The sequence below is a fragment of the Lissotriton vulgaris genome, chromosome 7 (genome assembly GCF_964263255.1).
Source record: "Lissotriton vulgaris chromosome 7, aLisVul1.2, whole genome shotgun sequence".
Classification (NCBI taxonomy): Eukaryota; Metazoa; Chordata; class Amphibia; order Caudata; family Salamandridae; genus Lissotriton; species Lissotriton vulgaris.
In genome coordinates this window covers 27,174,776-27,199,533 of record NC_141695.1, presented here as the reverse complement: position 1 = coordinate 27,199,533, position 24,758 = coordinate 27,174,776, and the positions used below count along the sequence as shown (strand labels likewise).

The 24,758-nt window shown below is 46.5% G+C and overlaps 1 protein-coding gene across 1 annotated transcript; it reads right to left on the bottom strand.

Annotated features, from left to right (window-relative positions):
* Window positions 1–21,780: 21,780 nt before the first annotated feature.
* Window positions 21,781–22,746, bottom strand: LOC147700572 (olfactory receptor 5AP2-like). The gene has a single exon (XM_086929127.1). The coding sequence runs from the start codon at window positions 22,729–22,731 to the stop codon at window positions 21,781–21,783; it is 951 nt and encodes a 316-aa protein (XP_086785253.1). The 5' UTR covers window positions 22,732–22,746.
* Window positions 22,747–24,758: the final 2,012 nt, after the last annotated feature.

Genomic DNA, 24,758 nt, shown 5'->3' with positions numbered 1-24,758 from the left:
CTCAAACAATATTGCTTTCAGTGATTTGAACCAGCTAATTTTATGAAAGCAATCAGCCTTGATGACATCAATAAAACCTTCGGCATAGTGAGAGAGCTCGGGAGTAGTCCACAGCCTTCGCCAATACAAGATTGGTCGTAGTCTAGCAAGATCCATGATTTGTTTCCTACCAAGATCGTATCTTAAAGGCAACAATGGAGTACTTTTCACGGTACCGGTGAGTAACCGTAAAAACTTGTTCTCTGAGGCTTGTAGGGTACTCAGCTTTTCAAATCCCCACATCTCCGCCCCATAAAGTGGGGACCCGATTGCCTTCGCTTCATAAACCAGCAATGCTGGCTTAACAGGTTTGGTCAAAGACTTTCTATGTGCCGAAATAATAGCACCAGCTAATTGCTTATGTCGTAGAGTAGCAATGTTTATGTGCTGACACCACCTATAGTTATCAGCGATGTGAATACCCAAGTATGTGAATGAATTTACTGCCTCAAGAGGCCGACCACTCATGACAATCTTAGACTTAAAACTACGGTGCAGATTAAAAATCATGAGTTTCGTTTTGGTCACATTCACCTCGAGGCCCTGTTCCCCACAAAATTTATGAAAAATGGAGAGAGCACGCTGCAAACCACTAGGAGTTTTGGATAAAATAAGCGTGTCGTCCGCAAACATTAAAATAGGAATTTTTAGACCTGAAAGAGAGGGAGCATCTACTGACTCTGATACCATACAGGAAACAACACCATTGATGTATAAAATGAACAAGGTTGGGGCCATTGAACACCCTTGTCGAACCCCACGCTCAACGGGAAAGTCGGCTGTGACCATCCCATGCCCACCCCACTGTATTTTAGCAAAATTAAGCTCGTGGAGGCGCATTATCAAAGTCAATAGCTCCACTGGGACTTGCCACAATTTAACCCGTGGCACCAGGTCGAAGGCAGCCCGTAGATCGACAAAAGCTGCATAAAGGCTACCTCCTCCCAGCACCACAGTCTTCCATTGCAGCAGATGGAAACAAAATACTTGGTCCACCGTGCTAATTGCCCTTCGGAACCCCGCTTGGAAGGGTGATAAGATGTTGTTATCCTCTGCCCAGTCGAGGAGCCTATTTACGACCACACGGCCAACTAATTTTTGCACAGTGTCAATAAGGCTTATTGGCCTATAATTACCTGGCTGCGCACGATCTCCCTTTTTAAACACTGGGATAATCACAGCACCCCGCCACGATGTCGGGACCTCAGCACCTTTAGCAATGAAGTTGATCAGTAAATAGATGTATTTACACCATCTCTCCTTGTCATTTAAGAAAATATCGGCCGGGACGCCATCTAAACCTGGTGCACGCCCTCTATTCACTGTATTTAAGGCAGACATAGTCTCTTTATAGGTAAATAAATTACCTTGAGAAAAGGACGGGGTAATGCTGTCCTCTCCTATAATCTGTTTGTTAGCAGTGCACTGGGAGCTAAAAAATTGTACCCAGTCCTCTTGTGGGACATTGTTATTAGGGGGCTCCACAACGCCTTCGCACCCCCATTTAACAATGTTCCAGAACAGTCTGGAATCCTTTCTGTCACTAGCACTTTTCAATTTACACCAATATTGCTCATCCCAGGCTCTCTTTGCTTTCCCTATGCAGGCTTTGTAGTCCTTTCTGGTTAGGCGGATGGCCTCGGGTTTCCTTATCTTAATGGCGTTACCCAGGGCAAGTCGTGCCGCCCTGCATTGGGCAATATACCATTTTGCACTTTTGCAAGTTCTTGCCCCGTAGCGCTTAGCTGGTTTTAAAAAATAATTTTTGATCTTGCCAAAGAGGGAGTCATGTATATTGGCCACATCCCCCAAGCCAGAGGGAGAAACACTAATCAATTCCATGGCTAGGATGGCTTTATCAGTTTCATGGTTAATATTATCAATGGCCTGTTGGTTGGTCTCTACGCTAGCCCATCTGAGCCTACGCATGTCATTTCCTGGGATAATCAGAGGTGGAACAAGAGCATTAGGGCAAGTTAAATCCTTTCCAGTGGGCCACCATTTGTGCTCCACACATAGGGGATTGTGGTCACTTTCGGGTCTCACAACAACCTCCATGTCGCAAACAGAGGGCCATAACATCATACTACAAATTACATAGTCGATTCTGCTTTTATGTCTCCCGTTATCAAATGTCATAGAGCCTTTTTTATCCAATGCTGTTCTTCCATTCAAAGCTCTTAGCCCTTTTTCGAGACACATAACATTCAGACCAATTATGTCCTCAGTCCAACGTGTGACTGGCTTCAATTCTAACACAGGGATACCCCAGTGGGAGACCTCTTCGGCACCAAGAAAGGCCTCACCAGTAACCAAAGGCTCAAAAGTCCGATTCAGGTCACCAGCTATAACGATATTATTGTCACGCGAATATGTATCAAGAAGGTTACCCAAGGCACTTATAACTTCAGATCTAGCAACCTTAGCACTTCTTACATAAATATTATAAATATCGAGTGAGCCTGTAATATCATTATTTATCCTGATTAACTGGATATTGTTGTGGCTAGTCACCAAACTTTTAGTTGATAATTTAAGGGACTGTCGAACCCAAATTGTGAGGCCCCCCATTGGTCTCCCTTTTGGGCCCTTTATTGCTGGCACAGAGAAATTTAAATATCCCACCATATAAACAGGTTCACATGCCCAAGTCTCCTGAAATATACATACATCGAAAGAGCTAATGAAGCCAAGCCAGTTCCCACAATCTAATTTAGAACACAGCCCGGCCAGGTTCCAAGAGATTAAGTTCCCCTTCCCAATCGATGAACCAGCTAACAGCTTTGGAGTAGAGCCCAGATTACTAGGCTCGCCCGCTACCGTCACTGCAGAGCTTGCCTGGGCTACATTGAATATGACATCACTTATACCCATCCCCTGTATGCCAACTGCAGGATCACAGCAAGCAGAGGATAAGGCCATGCCCGTTTGAGGATCCGTCAAACCGCGCCCGGCCACAGACCTAGGCACCATCATATTTCTACAACAGTTACCCTTCTGGGCAGGCAAACTGCCTCTACTCTGACCAGTTGAGACTGATAATACAGAACTTTTACCCCCAGAAAGTCAATCGCATTCATTCAGATTAGAGAGAGCTGAGAACCTGTTTTCAAGGTTTAATCCCCACTCGGTAGCTTGAGCAACCCTCCTCCCCTTGTTTGTCACCACATTCCATTTTGTCCTTAGTGTACACGGGTTAGGACCCTTCCCTCTCCGGTGATAAAAAATGTCTAAAGTGAGTGGAATAATGTCAGTGGATCTTCGCTGTGGCGGTAGAAGGTTGGGCAATATGTTGGTTAATACATCTGGTTCCGAAAAATTCAGAACAACACAATCACCCCTAAATCTTTTTGAGCTACTTCCAATCCACTCCACCCTTCTTGCCATAACTAATTCTTCTGCCAACTGTTGCTTACCCCAGGAAGTTATCTCCATATTGTTAGTCAGCCAATGTAGTGCCTTAGACAACAGGGATGAAGTAGTTTCTTCCTGTCCTGGAGCCAAAGTGGGGACGTTAGCTAAAACAAGGACCAAGGGGGAAGCCTCCACAATAAGCTCAACCGAGCCTTTCGCGGGATACAGAGCAGTAGGTACAACTGGAGGGGCATCAAACACTGGCGCACTATCCACAATGGCTACCTGAGGAACCGCCTGTTGATTAACCAAAGGAATAACTCCACCACCACCCTCAGATCCAGAGGTTCCCTTTTGTAACTCCACTCTAGATACAACTTCCGCAGGCAATTTTTCTACTTCAACTAGAGTTTTGTTCAATAAATCCCCCAATCTGTTTACCTCAACAGTTAACTTCTCAATCCTGCCTACCAAGGGCTTCACAGTGCTCTTAATCTTCGAATCTATCATACCCAACAGGTTCTTAAATTGCTCATTAATTAAAGACATGCAAACTTCATCAATTGACCCTTCTTCCTCACCCACAACGATATTGCTAGGTGGAGAAGCAGGCCTTTTACGGCTCGAGCGTAGCCCTCCACGTTTAGGCTAGTTCTTTCTAACTCCTCTGGTGGTACGCGGTGCAGGCACAGGGGTTGGGGCTTTCTCCTCAAGTGGATGTAATTCAACCTCCTCTTCGCTGTCACTATCTTCGGCTACACAGTTAATCTGAGCCGAAATGGCCTTGTCAGCAGGGTCAAGTAATACAACGGCGCTGCTACTGCTGTCTAAGTCAGGGAGTTGGACCAAATCCGGGTCCGGCAAGGTGAGTTTGGGCGATACACCCAACCCTAGTGAGGATCTCCTCTCGCTATTGATTTTAGCTACTACCTGAACTAGGTAGTTATCCATAGTATTTTTTGCCGGGGATAGCTTTTTACTAAACATAACTCACCAGTAAGCAATACACACCCAGATACACTTAACAAATAAATGCACGAACAGAGTGTGTTACAGACCCTGAATACGAATAAGCCACAGATCGTACAAAGTCAGTGTTAGATAGTGTCCAAGTTAGGCCTGGTTCAATGGCAATGTCTCACCTCAAAATTTGGACAGAGTAAGTGGCCCAGTCCAGTCTCTGCCAGTCTCGGACTGTCTTAGACTGTCCGTCCTTTGTCCGGGGTTCGTCCGGCACGTCCCGCGCGCGTCCTCGCGGGACGAGGGACCTGTCGGTCTTTTATGCGCCTCCTGGCGCGCTGTGAATTGGCGTCGTCAATTACCCCCGTGGGAGCCTGGGGATTGTAGTTGGACCGGCGGAGCCAAGCCCGGCCGGTCGGTTCAGGGATCGATGGGGCGGAGCCAAGCCCGGCCGCTGCACAAGGAGGTAGGAGCACCGCTACAAGACTGTCTGCAAGGGACACTGGAAAACCAAAGCGATAGAGAGCAACTTCCACAAAACAAATGCAATGCATGCAAGAGGAATGACCCGATATAACGAAAAAAGTAGATAATCCAAGACAGTCTCCCAGAGTGGCATTGTCACAGCATTACAACAGGAAAATAAACAAGCAATATATGAAAGTGCAAGAGCGTACGTGATATCCAAAACGGTAACTAGATAAAATATTGATTTCAAAATATAGAATTACCAAAATATTGAAGTCAAAATATAGAATGGACAAAATATCAAATGGACAGAATATAGTGGTGAAAAATATCGAATTGAAGATAAGTAATATAATATCGATTTAGTAATTTTTACCCCTACGCTATCCAACACTTTCCCGACTGTTGCACTCACAGGAGTGGGAATAGTAATTTTTAACCCTACGCTATCCAATGCTTTCCCTACTGTTGCACTCACTGGAGTGGGAATAGTAATTTTTACCCCTACGCTATCCAACACTTTCCCTACTGTTGCACTCTCTGGAGTTGGAATAGTAATATTTACTCCTACGCTATCCAAAGCTTTCCCTACTGTTGCACTCACTGGAGTGGGAATAGTAATTTTTACCCCTACGCTATCCAAAGCTTTCCCTACTGATGCACTCTCTGGAGTTGGAATAGTAATATTTACTCCTACGCTATCCAACGCTTTCTCTACTGTTGCACTCACTGGAGTGGGGATAGTAATTTTTACCCCTACGCTATCCAACGCTTTCCCTACTGTTGCACTCACTGGATGGGAATAGTAATTTTTACCCCTACGCTAGCCAACGCTTTCCCTACTGTTGCACTCACTGGAGTGGGAATAGTAATTTTTACCCCTACACTATCCAACGCTTTCCCTACTGTTGCACTCACTGGAGTGGAAATAGTAATTTTTACCCCTACGCTATCCAACACTTTCCCTACTGTTGTGTTGCACTCACTGGAGTGGTTATAGTAAATGTTACCCTCCCGCTATCTTACGGTAAAAATATAATTATTTAATATTTTAAGGTTATTTAAGTATTTTTAAGTATGTTTTAGTTAATTATATTTATTATTTAATTAATTTAAAATTACTTTAAAGACATTTAAAAAAATTCAATATTTTGACTAACTATATTTTTTAAAACAATATTTCTGATTCAATATTTTTGTACTTACCTGTTTGTAGATAGGAATTCAATATTTTTGTATTCTATATTTTGGCATCGATATTTTGGTAAGTCTATATTTATGTATTAGATATTATGTTAGTGATCCATCGAAAACTTTAGCAGAGCCAAAATCAAGACCAAAATAACGAGCAGTACTGGAAAAATGTTCAGCACATGGTATAAAAAACCGTTGGTACATTGTGAGACACCCATCCATCAGGCCAAACCCTCGTGCGTAATGCAACACTAACTGGCAGGCGTTATGGCCTCCTGCTAATAACACAGTGCACATGATATGTATGTGAATGAGGTGTCCCCTACCGCCATGTCATCCATGGGCATGAGCCCCGGATCCAGTGACCTCAACAGGTCATGTAAAACGAACTCTATGCAAGCAATTGGGCTCAGGTTCATCTGATGAAAAATCCTAGGCCACCCTCATCTTGTAACCACGGAGAACCCCTTATTGCAACCAGTGATGCCACAGGTATCCAGAACCCAGTGGCGTTACTCAACCGTCAGGAGCACCCTCTCTACTAGTAGTTATGAGGTAGATGGAGGAGACATGTAGCAGAGCACTTCCTGCCCTCGACTGCTTCAGAGGAGCACTCACTGACCTCCCCTGATTCAGCGGATGACTTTCTGCCCTCCACTGCTTCAGCAGAGCACTCTCTGCCCTCCACTGCTCAGCGGAGCACTCTCTGTCCTCCACTGCTCAGCGGAGCACTCTCTGCCCTCCACTGCTTCAGCAGAGCACTCACTGACCTCCACTGCTTCAGCGGACGACTTTCTGCCCTCCACTGCTTCAGTGGAGCACTTTCTGCCCTCCACTGCTTCAGTGGAGCACTCTCTGTCCTTCACTGCTTCAGATGAGCACTCTCTGCCCTCCACTGCTTCAGTGGAGCGCTTCCTGCCCTCCATTACATCAGCAGAGTACTTTCTGCCCTCCGCTGCTTCAGCAGAGCCCTTCCTGCCCTCCACTGCTGCAGTGGAGCGCTCTCTGCCCTCCACTGCTCAGCGGAGCACTCTCTGTCCTCCATTGCTCAGCAGAGCACTCTCTACCCTCCACTGCTTCAGTGCAGCACTCTCTGAATTCCACTGCTTCAGCTGAGCACTCTCTGTCCTTCAATGCTTCAGCGGAGCACTCTCTGCCCTCCACTGCTTCAGCTGAGAACTTCCTGCCCTCCACTGCATCAGCGGAGCACTCTCTCCCCTCTACTGCTTCAGCGGAGCACTTCCTGCCCTCCACTGCTTCAGCGGAGCACTCTCTGCCCTCCACTGCTCAGCGGAGCACTCTCTGTCCTCCACTGCTCAGCGGAGCACTCTCTACCATCCACTGATTCAGTGCAGCACTCTCTGAATTCCACTGCTTCAGCTGAGCACTCTCTGCCCTTCTCTGCTTCAGTGGAGCAGTCTCTGCCCTCCACTGCTTCAGAGGAGCACTCACTGACCTCCACTGCTTCAGCGGACGACTTTCTGCCCTCCACTGCTTCAGTGAAGCACTCTCTGCCCTCTACTGCTTCAGCGGAGCACTCTCTGCTCTTCACTGCTTCAGCAGAGCACTCTCTGCCCTCCACTGCTTCAGCGGAGCACTCTCTGTTCTTCACTGCTTCAGCTGAGCACTCTCTACCATCCACTGCTTCAGCGGAGCACTTCCTGCCCTCCATTGCATCAGCGGAGTACTCTCTGCCCTCCACTGCGTCAGCGGAGCACTTCCTGCCCTCCATTGCATCAGCGGAGTACTCTCTGCCCTCCACTGCATCAGCGGAGCACTTCCTGCCCTCCACTGCTTCAGCGGAGCACTCTCTGTCCTCCACTGCTTCAGCAGAGCACTCACTGACCTCCACTGCTTCAGTGGACGACTTTCTGCCTGCCACTGCTTCAGTGGAGCACTCTCTGCCCTCCACTGCTTCAGAGGAGAACTCTCTGTTCTTCACTGCTTCAGCTGAGCCCTCTCTGCCCTCCACTGCTTCAGCGGAGCACTTCCTGGCCTCCATTGCATCAGCGGAGTACTCTCTGCCCTCCACTGCTTCAGCGAAGCACTTCCTGCCCTCCACTACTTCAGCAGAGCTTCTCTCCCCTCTACTGCTTCAGCGGAGCACTTCCTGCCCTCCACTGATTCAGCAGAGCACTCCCTGCCCTCCACTGCTCAGCGGAGCACTCTCTGTCCTCCACTGCTCAGCGGAGCACTCTCTGCCCTCCACTGCTTCAGCAGAGCACTCACTGACCTCCACTGCTTCAGCGGACGACTTTCTGCCCTCCACTGCTTCAGTGGAGCACTCTCTGCCCTCCACTGCTTCAGCGGAGCACTCTCTGTTCCTCACTGCTTCAGCTAAGCAGTCTCTGCTCTCCACTGCTTCAGCGGAGCACTTCCTGCCCTCCATTGCATCAGCGGAGTACTCTCTGCCCTCCACTGCTTCAGCGGAGCACTTCCTGCCCTCCACTGCTTCAGCGGAGCACTCTCTGTGCTCTACTGCTCAGCGGAGCACTCTGTCCTTCACTGCTCAGCGGAGCACTCTCTACCCTCCACTGCTTCAGTGCAGCACTCTCTGAACTCCACTGCTTCAGCTGAGCACTCTCTGTCCTTCACTGCTTCAGTGGAGCACTCTCTGCCCTCCACTGCTTCAGCAGAGCACTCACTGACCTCCACTGCTTCAGCGGACGACTTTCTGACCTCCACTGCTTCAGTGGAGCACTCTCTGCCCTCCACTGCTTCAGCGGAGCACTCTCTGTTCCTCACTGCTTCAGCTGAGCACTCTCTGCTCTCCACTGCTTCAGCGGAGCACTTCCTGCCCTCCATTGCATCAGCGGAGTACTCTCTGCCCTCCACTGCTTCAGTGGAGCACTTCCTGCCCTCCACTGCTTCAGCGGAGCACTCTCTGTGCTCCACTGCTCAGCGGAGCACTCTGTCCTTCACTGCTCAGCGGAGCACTCTCTACCCTCCACTGCTTCAGTCCAGCACTCTCTGAATTCCACTGCTTCAGCTGAGCACTCTCTGCGGATGTATGACGTTACAACGCATGCTTTTACCACGCATGCCTTTACAACGTGGTTTTTACATCGCAAACCTTTACAACGCATAGCGCTTTGGGGTGCTGGATAGCGAACAGTTTCATTTACTATTCCAACTCCAGTCCCCGTGGACACTAGGGAAGGTGTTGGATAGTAAATTAAACGTATTCCCTATCCTAGAGCGCCCCCCAGCGCAATGCGTTGTAATGGTTTGCATTGTAAAAGTTGCGTCATAAAGGCACTGCGTTGTAAAAGTTGCGTTGTAAAGGATGTTTCCCCTCTCTGCCCTTCACTGCTTCAGCAGAGCACTCTCTGCCCTCCACTGCTTCAGGGGAGCACTTCCTGCCCTCCACTGCATCAGCGGAGCACTCTCTGCCCTCGACTGCTTCAGCGGAGCCCTTCCTGCCCTCCACTGCTTCAGTGGAGCACTCTCTCCCCTCTACTGCTTCAGCGGAGCACTTCCTGCCCTCCACTGCTTCAGTGCAGCACTCTCTGCCTTCCACTGCTTCAGGGGAGCACTTTCTGTCCTTCACTGCTTCAGCGGAGCACACCCTGCTCTCCAATGCTTAAGTAGAGCAGTCTCTGCCCTCCACTGCTTCGGCAGAGCACTTCCTGCCCTCCACTGCTTCAGCGGAGCACTCTCTCCCCTCTACTGCTTCAGCGGAGCACTTCCTGCCCTCCACTGCTTCAGCGGGGCACTCTCTGTCTTCCACTGCTTGAGCAGAGCACTCTCGGTCATTCACTGCTTCAGCCGATCACTCCCTGCTCTCCACTGCGTCAGTGGAGCACTCTCTACCCTCCATTGCTTAATCGGACACTTCCTGCCCTCCACTGCTTCAGCGGAGCACTCTCTCCCCTCCACTGCTCAGTAGAGCACTTCCTGCCCTCCACTGCTTAAGCAGAGTACTCTCTTTCCTCTCAACTGCGTCAGCGGAGCACTTCCTGCCATCCACTGCTTCAGCGCAGCACTCTCTGCCTTCCACTGCTTCAGCGGAGCACTCTCTGTCCTTCACTGCTTCAGCGGAGAATTCCCTGCTCTCCACTGCTTCAATAGAGCACTCTCTGACCTCCACTGCTTCAGCGGAGCACATCCTGCCCTCCACTGGGTCAGCGGAGCACTCTCTGTCCTCCACTGCTTCAGTAGAGCACTCTCTGTCCTTCACTGCTTCAGTGGAGCACTCTCTGCCCTCCACTGCTTCAGCAGAGCACTTTCTGCCCTCCACTGCTTCAGCAGAGCACTCTCTACTCTCCACTGCATAAGCAGAGCACTCTCTGCCCACCACTGCTTCAGTTGAGCACTTCCTGCCCCCCACTGCTTCAGTGCAGCACTCTATGCCTTCCGCTGCTTCAGGGGAGCACTCTCTGCCCTCCACTGCTTCAGCCGAGCACTTCCTGCCCTCCACTGCTTCAGCGGAGCACTCTCTCCCCTCTACTACTTCAGTGGAGCACTTCCTGCCCTCCACTGCTTCAGTGGAGCACTCTTTGCCTTTCACTGCTTGAGCAGAGCACTCTCAGTCCTTCACTGCTTCAGCGGAGCAGTCCCTGCTCTCGACTGTTTTAGTGGAGCACTCTCTGCCCTCCACTGCCTAATCGGAGCACTCTCTGCTCTCCACTGCTTCAGCGGAGCACTTCCTGCCCTCCACTGCTTCAGCAGAGCACTCTCTCTCCTCCACTGCTTCAGTGGAGCACTCTCTACTCTCCACTGCATCAGCGGAGCACTTCCTGCCATCTGCTGCTTCAGTTCTGCACTCTCTGCCTTCCACTGCTTCAGCGGAGCACTGTCTGTCCTTCACTGCTTCAGCGGAGCACTCCCTGCTCTCCACTGTGTCAGCGGAGCACTCTCTGTCCTCCACTGCTTCAGCAGAGCACTCTCTGCCCTTCACTGCTTCGTTGAGAACTCCCTGCCCTCCACTGCTTTAGCAGAGCACCTCCTGCCCTCCACTGCTTTGTGGAGCACTCCCTGCACTCCACTGCTTCAGCAGAGCACTCTCTCCCCTTCACTGCTTCGACAGAGCACTCTCTACTCTCCACTGCTTCAGCGGAGCACTCTCTGCCCTCCACTGCTTCAGCGGAGCACTCTCTGCCCTCCACTGCTTCGTTGAGCACTCCCTGCCCTCCACTGCTTCAGCAGAGCACCTCCTGCCCTCCACTGCTTCGTGGAGCACTCCCTGCACTCCACTGCTTCAGCAGAGCACTCTCTCCCCTTCACTGCTTCGACAGAGCACTCTATACTCTCCACTGCTTCAGCGGAGCACTCTCTGCCCTCCACTGCTTCAGCGGAGCGCTCTCTACCCTCCACTGCTTCAGCAGAGCCGTTTCTGCCTTCCACTGCTTCAGCTGAGAACTTCCTTCCCTCCACTGCTTCAGCCGAGCTCTTTCTGCCCTCCACTGCTTCAGCAGAGCACTCTCTACTCTCCACTGCTTCAGCAGAGCACTTCCTGCCCTCCACTACTTCAGTGGAGCACTCTCTCCCCTCTACTGCTTCAGCGGAGCACTTCCTGCCCTCCACTGCTTCAGCAGAGCACACTCTCCCCTCCACTGCTTCAGCAGAGCACTATTTACTCTTCACTGCATCAGCAGTGCACTCTCTGCACTCCACTGCTTCAGCGGTGCACGCTCTGCCCTCCACTGCTTCAGTAGAGCACTTCCTGCACTCCACTGCTCCAGCGGAGCACTCTCTGCCCTCCACTGCTTCAGCGGAGCACTTTCTGCACTCCACTGCTTCAGCTGAGAACCTCCTGCACTCCACTTCTTCAGCAGGGCACTTTCTGCCCTCCACTGATTCAGCGGAGCACTCTCTGCCTTCCATTGCTTCAGCTGTGCACTTTCTGCCTCCACTGCTTCAACAGAGCACTTCCTGCCCTCCACTGCTTTGGCGGAGAACTTCCTGCCCTCCCCTGCTTCAGCGGAGCACTTTCTGCCCTCCACTGATTCAGCGGAGCACTCTCTGCCTTCCATTGGTTCGGCTGTGCACTTTCTGCCTCCACTGCTTCAACAGAGCACTTCCTGCCCTCCACTGCTTTGGCGGAGAACTTCCTGCCCTCCACTGCTTCAGCAGAGCACTTTCTCCCCTTCACTGCTTCGACAGAGCACTCTCTACTCTCCACTGCTTCAGCGGAGCACTCTCTGCCCTCCACTGCTTCAGCGGAGCACTCTCTGCCCTCCACTGCTCAGAGGAGCACTCTCTGCCCTCCACTGCTTCAGCAGAGCACTGTCTACCCTGCGCTACTTCACATGAACCATAATAGGCAAAGGCAGGATATCTTTAGTTACAGCTGCATATGAAATAGGCAATGTCAGACAAATTACAGTAAGCAAAACTGTGAGGTGCAGAATATGGTCAAGGGCGAGTGTGGTGGAAACACTTACAATTACAGTTGTTCGCAGTGGAGAAGCGGAGAAACATGAAAGGCAAACATCCTAAACTGCACAGATTAGGTAGGGCAGAGTTGTCACCTCAGAGTCGTGTTCACCCAGAGTGAGCAAGAGAAAACAGAAACTGAAAAGCTGAGTTCAGACCATCCACCGCCGCCAGAACCGCATTCTTCCACCAAATGTAGAACCTCAATTAAAGGAACACAGACAATTGTAAAGTTTCACAAGCAGCTCAGACCTGAATCATGGAACATGAGATAGGCAGCGGCATGTCTAATTTGCAAAATATTATCTACGTGTTTTATACATGAAAAGTACAAAAGGTATGTTGATACAGATCCAATCATAATACAGAAAAGGTTATCTCTTCAACATACATGATGAATTGGTACCAGAGAAGGCAAAACGTTACAGAAGCATTAAGCATGTGGGTAGAGGAGAGGAAGCAAACTAAGACATGGGCACGGAAGCTGTGAAACAGATCATCCTTGGGTTAGGAGGGCAAGGTGGGGAAGATAGTACAGAACCAAGGGTTCCATCACTGACAGGAGCTGTCCTGGCTGAACCAAAGAAGGAAAAGGGGGTATCAGCAACATAGAAATAGTGTGGGAAACTAAAGGAGGAGTGAAGTGGGGTGCATACATGAAAGGGCATGGGTCCATTATGTAACCTTGAAGCAAATGATACAGATCAGGTGTGGAGGGATTTACATCCTTTAAGAGACATGACAATAGGAGCAAACCGTGAAACAATGTGTCAGGGACTGCAAGCGAGAAACAGAAGAGTGCTGGAGAGTGCGGCGATCAATGCATCAGGTGCAATCAAGAAGTCACAAAGCATAAACATAGAAGAAAGTTTAGCATGAGATAGAGTGTGGAACAAGAAGCGGTGGGTGCTTGTTGAAGTCATCATCAGAGGAGTAGAGCAGGGGAGGTAAAAAGAGGGGTGTCCAGGATGCAGGGTCTCTCAGTGAGTATAGAAGGGCAGGGGTACTTTCTCTTTATACATGCTATACAGTTATCCAGCTTCCCAAGTAAATATATGGTTTGATGGCTCCTTCATGAGAGGTTTTTCCAAATTCCTTGAAAGATGCTTTGGTTCTTTCATATTTTCTGAGAATGCCCACCTTCATCCCTGAGACAGTGTCACATTCCATTCCATCGCTGCAGGTCATTCACGGGCATGCAGCAGCTGCTTGGCCCCTTCAGATTCCCTATCAAAACCAATAGAAGGGTGGCATCAGCATACACTTGGCAGGCCAAGTGGAACACACCCCTGCCTCCGTCTTGCTGACAAACATGTCCCTGTGTCAAGCAGGCGGGTGAGGAAGGTTACAGTTTGGAAATTCATAAAAAACCTCAACAAGGTCAAATTCAGTGAGCATAAGAAGGGAGGCCCGCCGCTCACTGGTGGAGTCCTTAAAGTGTGAAGATTTGACAGATATAGGCCTTCACTCTAGTGCCTGTGCCAAGATTGCATTAATAAGTTACACACACTGCTCACCCCCTCTGTGTGTAAACTATTGTCCATGTAGACCCCAGACCAGCTGAAACCCCACACATACCTTTGGTCCCTACAGTCAAGAGCCTTCTGTAATACAGATATACAGCCTGCCTTGCTTTCTACTGATGTGAATCTGAGTAACACACGAAAAAGAGACATGTGACTGGACAGGTCATGAGATAGTCAGTAACAGAACATAAAGAGACCTGACTGGGGCAGGTCATGAGATAGTCAGTAACGAGAAAGAGACATTTGCCTGGACAGGTCATGAGATAGTAACAGATAATAAAGAGACTTGTGACAGGGACGAGTCATGAGATAGTCAGTAACAGAACAGAAAAAGATATGTGACTGGACGGGTCATGAAATAGTCAGTAACAGACGAGAAATGACATGTGACTGGACGGGTCATGAGATAGTCAGTAACAGACGAGAAATGACATGTGACTGGACGGGTCATGAGATAGTTAGTAACAGAACAGAAAGCATCGAAGCCAGGTTTATACCATTGGTCTCCTGGCTGCACATCACTGGTTTGACACTTTATTCCACTGATTTCCTGCAGCCCAGCCCCACATGCTGCAAGTCCCTGCAGTCCAGTATGGTATATTTAGTAAAAGTACATTTATAGAAAGATGACTGACTTTTTGCCAGACAAACATGGCACACACTGAATGGGTATCACCTCAGTACAATGAGTTCAGTCAGTATTTGACTAAGGTGACTCTCTATGTTTGTATCAGTCCTAAATCCATACTCCTGGCAGTGCGCACTGCTGTGACCTTCACTCTTTTGAGTGATATAAATATCACAGGTGTCACTTCTGACCCTGATCCAGTCCACAGAGCCCCCTTGTCACTACAGACCCAGCTGTCAGCCCCCTTGGCCAAGAGCATCACTCTGCACCAGACATGAAGGTGTCACCCAGCGATTTATTCAAATTTCAGCAAGTATTCAACTTGTTTACTGATAGGTATAATGTGCTTTTATAACTTGAAAGTCTATTACCAAGAAATCCCAGCCTGGGTCATGCTCAGTTGTTGCCCCTGATTTATGAGTCCACCCTCGTCCAACAGAACTAAACTAAACCCACCTCTCACAGGTCTAAATAGAGACTCCAAGAAACCGAACACGGTCAGTGAAAGTTACAGATACAGAATGAGGCGTATCCGTCAATGTATCACCAGCTGGTGAAGTCACAGATATAGAATGAGTGTATCTGGCTATCTAAAACTGTTTGTCGAAGTTAATGGTATAGAATGAGGCATAGGTCAATTTAGCACTGTCTATTGAAGTGACTGTAATACAATAAGGTATCCGTCAAAATAACACCGGCTGTTGAAGTCACAGATATAGAATGATTGTAAAACTGACTTTCGAAGTTACAGATGTAGGTTTGGGGATTTTAGACAATCTACAACTATTTGTTTCAAGCAGCACTCTAAAAATCCACCTTACTTTGTTTGAAGTGAGTGATATACAATGAGCTGTCTGTCAATGTAACACTCTTGAAGTTACTGATAGAAATTGAGGGGCATCTGTTAATGCAATGATGTCAGATTAAGCTCACTCATTGGAGCTAGAGGAAATGTGTCTCCTCTCAAAGCCCCAGACTTGATCCTTCTATCGGCCTCTAGAGGTTTTCTTTTCTTCTTTGGAAAAGTACAGGCAGACCATCACCTCTTACACCTCTTGTATTTGCAAGCATGCATCTATTGTTATAGAAGACAATATCCCTTTGATCCGCACGTGTCCACTGATGTAGGAGTCAGTATCCCTTTGATCCAAGTGCCAAGCAGTTTTCATGTGACTTTCCTGAAGCTTCTCCATCCTGGTCATAGGCTGCCTTTTCACTGACTTCAGATATTTAGACAGACACGAAACTCCACGAATAATGTGTAAAGATGGCACGTTTACCCAGGGTAGGATGAGTTCTGATATTTTAACACAATACTTCAAAACAACATAAATGAGTTTGATCAATTCACCTACCCTCACAGTACAAAGACTGGCCCTGTGCTTCTCTCTGATATCTTACCAGAACCTGAAAGTGGAGTCTTTTAAATACAGTCTAAGAGTCTCTTGAGATCAGAGCAGGGCGTCATGGGATAAGCCATGGCAGGTGGTGGACAGAAAGCCGCACAGGTAATTATCAGTTTTGAATCGTATTCTACAACTTGTCTGTGCCCAATAAGGTTTGAAATGCGTACATGCTTTGTTTTATGTTGTATGTTTCATAAGTTTTCCAAAACATGTTTTTGTTTGTATTTAGATTACCATTTCATGATAATCATTATCCTATTGCAGAAATATGAAATATAATAACTACATTTTAATGAAAATTGCTTTCACTATATACTTTAGCAAAATAATACAAAGAATCCTGTATGTAAAGGATCAAAGGATTTCAGTTGAGTTGAGACATACAGATGCAACCCTACCCGTTGTCTCTGCAAGCTGGCATGCTGTGAGCAGACTCGGGATGACCAAGTGGGTGCAACTCAGTGGGCAGTGAGATGGCATCCTCAAGTCCAAGTGGCACAAGCGTGTTGGATCCCTATGGTTTGGTGTAAGTGTGATTTTCATGGTGTGGTCTTCTTACGGGCCGTACTGCGAACACAGGTGTCAAATGGCACCGCCTCTTCGCTAAGGAATCACAAAAGTGTTAGGAGGAAGAAGAATAGGTTTAATTATAATGTGTAGAGATGAAGCCCTTAATTTCAAGGTCTCAAGTAAAATCAGGTGCAAAAAGTGCTCAGGGGATTACCTGATTGCCAATATTACCCTGGGATGCTGTTAATCCTGTTTTTGGGAAGAAAGCAAGGAAGAGCATGCAATACTGGTGTTTTTGACCAGTTAAGACACATCATATTCTCCTTTCTATACACATCAAGCCTCATAATATCCTCCACATAGCACCTGGTGGAATTTATGTACCCCAAAGTCCTGAACTGAGTGTACATTGCTCCTTACTCTGCACAGGCACAAACACCTTTTGTGGTCAGTTTATCCCAGCACCCATATTGAGACTATAAGCATCTTGGCGCTGGAGCTCTGGGCCAACAGGATTCTGGTGCCACCAGGGACAGTGTGAGGCAGTCAACAGGCACATTGACCCAAAGATGCCCTCACCACCAGCGAGATCCAGCTAACTCAGGATGGAGCACTTGATACAATTGTCTAAGTGCAACAAGTGGAGGGCAGTCAGCACACATTTCTGCCACAGGGTTTCTCCATCACTCAGAACAAGGGGAAGAGTCCTTCTGATCCTCGAAGAGGCCAGGAAGCAAGGCTTTCAGAGTTGGTGGTGGACATATCAAGAGCGGGCAGTTCAGCTGCTCCAGCTTCTTCATTAAGGATGACAGCATCAGCTCGTCGGGACCCAAATCGTCCCTAAGGATTCCGGGCTCAGTTGTCAACTCTCAATAACTTCCCTTTAACCTCCTTTTTTAAAAATAATAGATGTATATATCCATATATTTAAATACATAAATACCGCCTTAGGGTTTCCGCAAACCCCTCTTTGGAAACCTGGCCTTCCTTTACTTCTATCTTCCCTAAACCCTAAACCCAGTATTTATATTACACAGCGGTGGTGGCCGCTGTGTAGCTATAGTTAGGTGAGAGTTTCCATACGGAGAGCAGTTTTTGTTTCACTAATAACTTTTGTGCTGTTGGATTAAATCATTCACAAAAGATTCCTAAAGAAAAGTTGATCCGCCTTGGTTCCTTCATGGAAAGTTTTATGCCAATCAGTCAAGAGGGGGCAAAAGAAACAAGCATTGGTAATGCATTCTGTTTCAGCTATGTGATTAATAATAAGCTGTTTGTGTTGTAAGTTGTAGCTTGCTGAGTAGTTCTACAATATAAGTTACAGAAAGTATGTTAAAGTGCTATGACTTGTTTATGTACAAAAAGGCAATACATTGTGCTGTTACTAGTGGCATAGAGCGGGTAAGTAATAGAAAGATTTTGGAAAATGAAATGAAAGAGAGAACTAATTGAAATAGTTGATGTAATACAAATATTATGTGTTTAGATGAGTTCTGAGAACTTTTGGTCCCAATGATACAGCACCTGCTGCTCCATTCAAATCATGACCCTGATGTCTTCCAAAGTGAAGTGACTGCACTTGTGACTCCCTGTTTAGTAGTACAATATAGTAATTTTAGGTGTTTAGTGGGGTGCCTAGAGCTTGCTGCAACATTCAAATCATGACCCTATTGCCTGCTAGATAAATGTACTTGTGACAGTCTTTTTTAGTAGTACAACTTAGTAATGGTCTGGGTTTAGTGGGGTCCCGAGAGGTTTTGGCCCCAGTGCCACTGCACCGGCAGGAACATTCAAATCAAGTCACTTTCAACCACAAGGTAACTGCAATTGTGACTGCCAGTTTAGTAGTCAAAAACAGCAATAGTATGTGTTTAGAGGAGTTCTGACAATTTTTGGGCCCAATGCTTTTGCATCTGCTGCACGATACAAATCATCACCCTGTTGTCTGTGGGGTAACTGCACCTGTTGTTGTTCGTTTAGGAATAAGCTATAGCAATATTAGGTGTTGTGGTGTGTCTGGAGCTTTTGGTCCCAGTGTCACTGCACCTGCTGCACTATTGAAATCATGACCCTGGTGCTTGCTAGATAACTGCACTTATGACTGCCTGCTGAGTTGGAAAATGTAGCAATATTAGGTGTTTGGAGGAGTTCTGAAAATGTTCTGGCCCGGTGCCACTGCACCTGCTGCACTTGTCGCTGCCTGTTTAGTAGTAAAATATTGCAATATTTGGTGTTTAGTGGAGTTATGACAACCTTTGGCCTTTTGCCTTTGCACCTGGTACACCATTCAAAGCATAACGTTGTTGTGTGGAAGGTAACTGCACTTGTAACTGCCTGTTTAGTAGTAAAATATAGCAATTTTAGGTGTTTAGTGTGGTCCGTAGAACTTTTGTCCCTGGTGGCACTGCACTCGCTGCACCATTCAAATCAATTCACTTTTAACTGCAAGATAACTGCAATTGTGACTGCCTGTTCAGTAGTAAACTATAGCAATATTATTAGCCAGATGTACAAAGTATTTTTGCATGAGCAAACAGGTTTGCGACCTGTTTGGGCACGTACAAATACCTAAGGCCCATGTACAAACTCTAATAAGCGAGACACAATTTATTTTTGACTTGCTAATTACGATTTGCGACTCGCTATTAGGAAGTGGCGTTTCAAGGGTGTCCCTTCCTAATAGCGAGTCTGAGCCCTATGTATAACTGTTTTGCAACCGCAATTGTGGTCGCAAAACAGTCGCAATTTACCACCTTCTTCAAGTAGGTAGTAAAGCATATGAAAAAGGAAGGGGTCCCCAAGGGACCTCCTCCCCTTTAAAAATAAATGGGAAACATTTTTTAAGGCCAGGCAGTCGTCCTAGGGACCACTGCCTACCCAAAAAAATTAAATGAAACGTTTCCTTTTTTAAAAAAATGCATCTTGTTTTCCTTTAAGGAAATCGGGCTGCATTTTTTATTTTCAAAAACTGCTATATTTAAAAGCCGTCCAAGACATGGAGGTCTGCTGAGCCAAGCAGGCCACCATCCCCGGGAAGGACAGCCATTCCCAATGGGGTGGCAAATTGCGAGTGGCTGATTTTTATTCATGAGCCTCGCATATTGCGACCCCATTGGGAATCGCTAACAGTGTCTCTGACACTGTTGTACATTTGAGCCCAGTTTTACTGTACCCGCTGCACCATTCAAATCATTACCCTGTTGTCTGCAGGCTAACAGCACTTGTGCTGCCTGTTTATTAATAAAATATAGCATAGCTCTTGCATATTAACTTTATTTTTAATGTGCAATGTTTATTACAGCATTTAGAATTTGATCATAATACCCAAATAGATTACGTTGAAAAAATCGATCCGATAATGCCTACAATGTGGAAGAAAAGTACTGAGGCATGATTAGGAAGTGCAACAAATGTTCTAAGGCTAAAGCATCTGCTTTATACAACTAAGTAATAAAAAGCCAGCTTTCCAGAATACTGTTAGAAGCTGTCTGCCTTTTCCATGGTAAGAAATCTAATCCTGACAGTGAATAGGGCTTAAACCGTGTGAACAGCTTTAGTAGAAGTGTTATTATAGGGTGCAGCCAGGGGAAGTTAAAAAAAAATATCCACAAAAAAGTGAATAAACACATTAATTCGGGAATGGGAACTGATAAGAGCCTCCCTTTATGATATATTAAATACAAGAGGTTTCTCAAGCACAGCACAAGCGCTGTGCAGGCAAAATCTAAAAAGAGAGGGGCCTCAAAACGTTGATTTCCCAAGTTAAAGAAACTATGCTGTCTAATACAGAAAAAACTACTGAACAGAATTACTCCAGATTAGCTCCAATTGTGAGAACATTACAACTGCACTCAGAAAGTATACTTTTTTGTGATTTGGTGTAAATCCGTTCAGCCATTTCTGGGACATTAGCATTTAAAGAGGGGCTAGTGTAGGTCTGAAGTGGTTAAAAAGTTAGGTATTTGTGGATGGTTAGTCCTGCTGCAATGAAAATCTAAATAACCGGAGAAAATTAAGGCATCCTGATTGGCCAATGGAGCTTTTACTGCTGTCGGCCATTTCAGTAACGTGGACCCAACATCCAGCTCCTTTAGCCATGCACAGCGGGGATTTGACCAGCTGCGATGGGAATGGATGTATGAGGTCAGGCCACCAGGAATACGCCATGCCGGCAATGGCCAAAGGTTGTGCACAACGGGGAGAGGCAGGCTGCAGCAGGGTTGAGGGTCGGGCCTGGCCATAGGCCATGATGTAAACAGGGAAAGTGTACAATGGCCCCAAAAATTTGCGGGACAACAACCATCTATTGCAATACACTAAGGGCCTGATCCCGAGTTTGGCAGTGGGGTGCCGGGTCTGCCCTGCCATCACATGCCCAACCGGTGATCGGGCGCCCACTTTTATGAGTATTTCTCGTGTTTGGCCGGCTACTTTTTTCACATTCCCACACCGCAATGGGAACACCAAAACAGTCCATGCCGTGCAGGAACTGTGGTGCATGCAAACAGGGGCACATTGTGTGCCCCCTGCATGCACCTCAGGTTGCAGAGGAACAAGGGGTTCCCCTTTTGTTTCCTTTATTCCGCGGTTTTCATGGCGGAGGGACTGCCATGAAAACTGTGGTAGACAGGAAACTCACAATATGCCTGTCCCACCGATCTTATTGCAGTCTCTTGACTGCTGCAACATCGCCAGGGATTGGCAGTTGCCTGGCAGCTGCGGCAGTGCAGTGGTAGTCCAACTGCCCTAATCGTATTAGGGCGGTTGGAAACCCTTCACCGCCGTGTCCCCATGAGTCTGGCGGTCTATGGACTGCAAGACTCATAATAGAGCCCTTACGGAATGTCTACAAATCAAAGCTAGTTTTTGAGGAATGCTGAGATTGGCCACAACCAATGATAGGCTGGATGTCATTTGTGCTCTGTAGAGGCGTACCTCTGCCTGATCAAAAAAGATGCATGTTCCATAGCCAATTTGACCTTTTTGAGACTCTGCACCCTAAATGTTTGGTGGAGCACCACCATCTGATCTCTGTCAGCTAGAAAAGAGTGGATTAAGTGATGCACCATGCAAGTAGCCCCCACTTTATTTAAGTTCTTCAATACAGTGTTGAAGTTTAGGCGGTGAAGGCAATTGAAAGATCTAAAAGCTCCACCTTTGACAAGCATGACATTACTGCTGCAACCTAAAATTATGTTAGATAAAAGGACAATACAGAGACATTGCCATTAGGATTGGTTTGTCTTACATAGCTCTATAGCTCGTGTGTTTGTTCTTTGGGAAGATGAGGCATATTGAGTTTATTTTGTCACACATCTTAATGCAGCTTAGCATCTCTGCACCATATTTTCTGTCTAATTTTTATCACAGCTCTTTTTACATCCTGGTTTCTTAAACTGTAAACAATGGGATTCAACACAGGAATGACAACAGTAAAAAGTACAGCAAAGAACTTGTCTTTTTCTAGTGAAAGCCCTGATGTGGGTCTCATATAGAGACCAAGATCAGTCCCATAGAACAAAACAACAGTAGTCAGGTGAGAAGAACACGTGGAGAATGATTTTTGCCTTCCTTTGGCAGAGGGCATTTTCATAATATTTGAGATAATCAACACATATGAAGAAATTGTTAATAAAAATGGGCCCATCGCTGAAACAGCACCTAAACAAAAGGTTGCAATATTGATGTAATATGGATCCGTGCAAGAGAGTTTCAGAAGGGAACTGAGATCACAAAAGAAGTGATTAATTTTATTGGATCTACAGAATGATGAATTTGATATAAACAGAGTATGTGGGATGGTGTCCAGAAATCCAAGCATCCAAGAGGCAACAGCCAGCAACACCACAGCATTCTTGCTCATTATGACGGTATATCGCAAGGGGTTGCATATAGCAACGTACCTGTCTAATGCCATGCCTGAAAGCAAGAAGAACTCTGTGCTGATGAAGGAAAAGCAGAGATAGAACTGAAGAATGCATGCAGAGAAGCTGATGGATTGGTCGCCTGTTGAACAAACTGACAACATTTTCGGAATTGTGACTGATGTGAATCCAATGTCCAGGAAAGACAAGTTCAAGAGAAAGTAATACATGGGTGTTTGAAGATGTTTGTCAAAACATATTATGGCAACAATGACAAGGTTTCCAATCAGAGTCATTATATACAGAAGTGAAAACATAATGACAAGTGGGATCTGAAGCAGAGGATTTTGTGAGAGCCCCAGAATCAAAAATCCAGTTAAGGAAGTCTGATTAAACAGTTCCATAACTCCGAAGCTTCTTGGATGTAGTTATCTGGTTAGAATGAAGACCTGGGGACATAAGAAAACCACAACATAATGAGACATGAAGAAGATGTAATTTTCAATGACAAGCTTTACTTCAGTTTGCAATCTACTGTTATAAAGTTGGAGACATAAAATATACACTCACAGCACATGGCACACAAAGCATCTAAATTCAAGGTAAATACATTTCTGGGACTGAAATCCCAATGCTGATCACAGAATCAGATCTGGCAGGTCGGTGCTCTAGCAAGTGACATTTTAGAATGTGTACATTCTGGTGTGGTGGATAACAGCACATTTAAAATTAGTAATAGCTTTGTGGGAATTTAGGGTAGGTCCTGTCTGTAAATGTAGGTGACAATTAAAGGCAGCAAGCTGGTATCATTTAAATTAGACTCTGTTAGCAATGCTGTGTTCAAAGCAAGAAGAATTGCAAATATACTAAAAGCAAACCAAAATGTTTCTGTGGACAGGTCGTCCCTGGAAAAGGAGGAAAGCAACAAATAGGAAATCATCAAATCTTAACTAAGGATTGGCTCTGTGGAGTATGGCATGCTATGAATTTCCGAGCAGACAGCTGGAGCTGTCTGCAGTACGTCCTCAGAAATGACCAGTAGTGCTTGACCTGACCATACATTCCTACTTATTACCTAAAACCTTAGACATGCTGCGAACATGCATGGGCATGTACAAAAATTATAAATTATTTTTGTCAAACTGATAGGTAACCAGAAAAGCATTTCCTAAATTTGCAGAGAAGGGCGAGTGTCTCTAAATTTAGGTTTAGAGCTGGCCTTATGGCACAAATTCTTTTAGGGAAGAAGAGTCCTTAACATTCACCTTCAACGAGAGAAATCCTTACTGGACTTATTTATCCACATTTTAGAGTTGAGAAAGAGTGTCACTTGCTTGCTCTTATTGAACCTATGTCCATTAACCATTTCTGTTATTATTTCAATGTCTCACAAATGCACCATAAAGTTTGCCACACCACTACAAACAACCATTGACAAAGTCTATGAACATAAATGAGGCCCAATACCACATGTTTTTTGGAGCAACTGGACTAATTTAAATTGGATAAAATGGCTTTTGGTGTCAGTTTGATGTCACTTTCTCAAGACAGTAATCACTCAGCTATTTAAGGAATATTGGTCCTATTCTAGAGTTTAGTGGATTGACCATTGTTCCTCTTTGTCACAAAGGGATTGATCTATCCATCAGGCCGGCAGATATCTGTCCATCATATTTAGGGATTGGCCCGATACTGGAATATGGTTAATCAGCTGAACCTCAGTTTCCCGTCATTAGTTCCCCAGCCACCATAAATGGGCACCATTCCATCAACATTGGTATGCATCTGCTATATTTAAACTGTCTTTCAAGAATAGTACAGAGGTGTCCTAAAGAGCTGATTTTTAGGGTCGAGCATCAAGTCAGCGCAGAAGAGCGGATCTGGGGAAGATAGTTCAGTACGGTAGAGAAGCCCCACCCACTACCCCGCCCATATTTGTCATTGGCTTGTGTATTTGTCCTTTGTAAATGCTGTCTTCTGATTCCTAAATAGACTTGTTAGTCCCTCCTTAGTATGGCCATGTCGTCATTTGTAACCTCCCGTGGCTACTGGCCCCTTTACATGTTTGTTACATGATATGTGTACTTTTTTATTTATTGAGTTTCTTCTACATTAGGTGCCATGACTTGCTTGCTTACATTCAGCGGGTCATGCCCGCTTTCACTTTTGCAGCAGTTGGCCTGGCCCCCCTTGCTCTTTCCTGGACTTGGAGCCGGAGGTGTAGCCTCTGGAGGTGGGCAGGAGTTGTGGCTGCTCGTGCGCGTGATCAGGCCACGCTGCTGCAACACTTTGCCCGGATCACTTCTGCTTTCTTTCCCTGGCTCGGGCTGCCCATACATGCCGGTGCCCGGGGTGCGTGCAATGGTGAGCCACGGACCTCGGACCCTGGAACTCACACCTGTGTATGAATTATGAGACACTAAACACCACG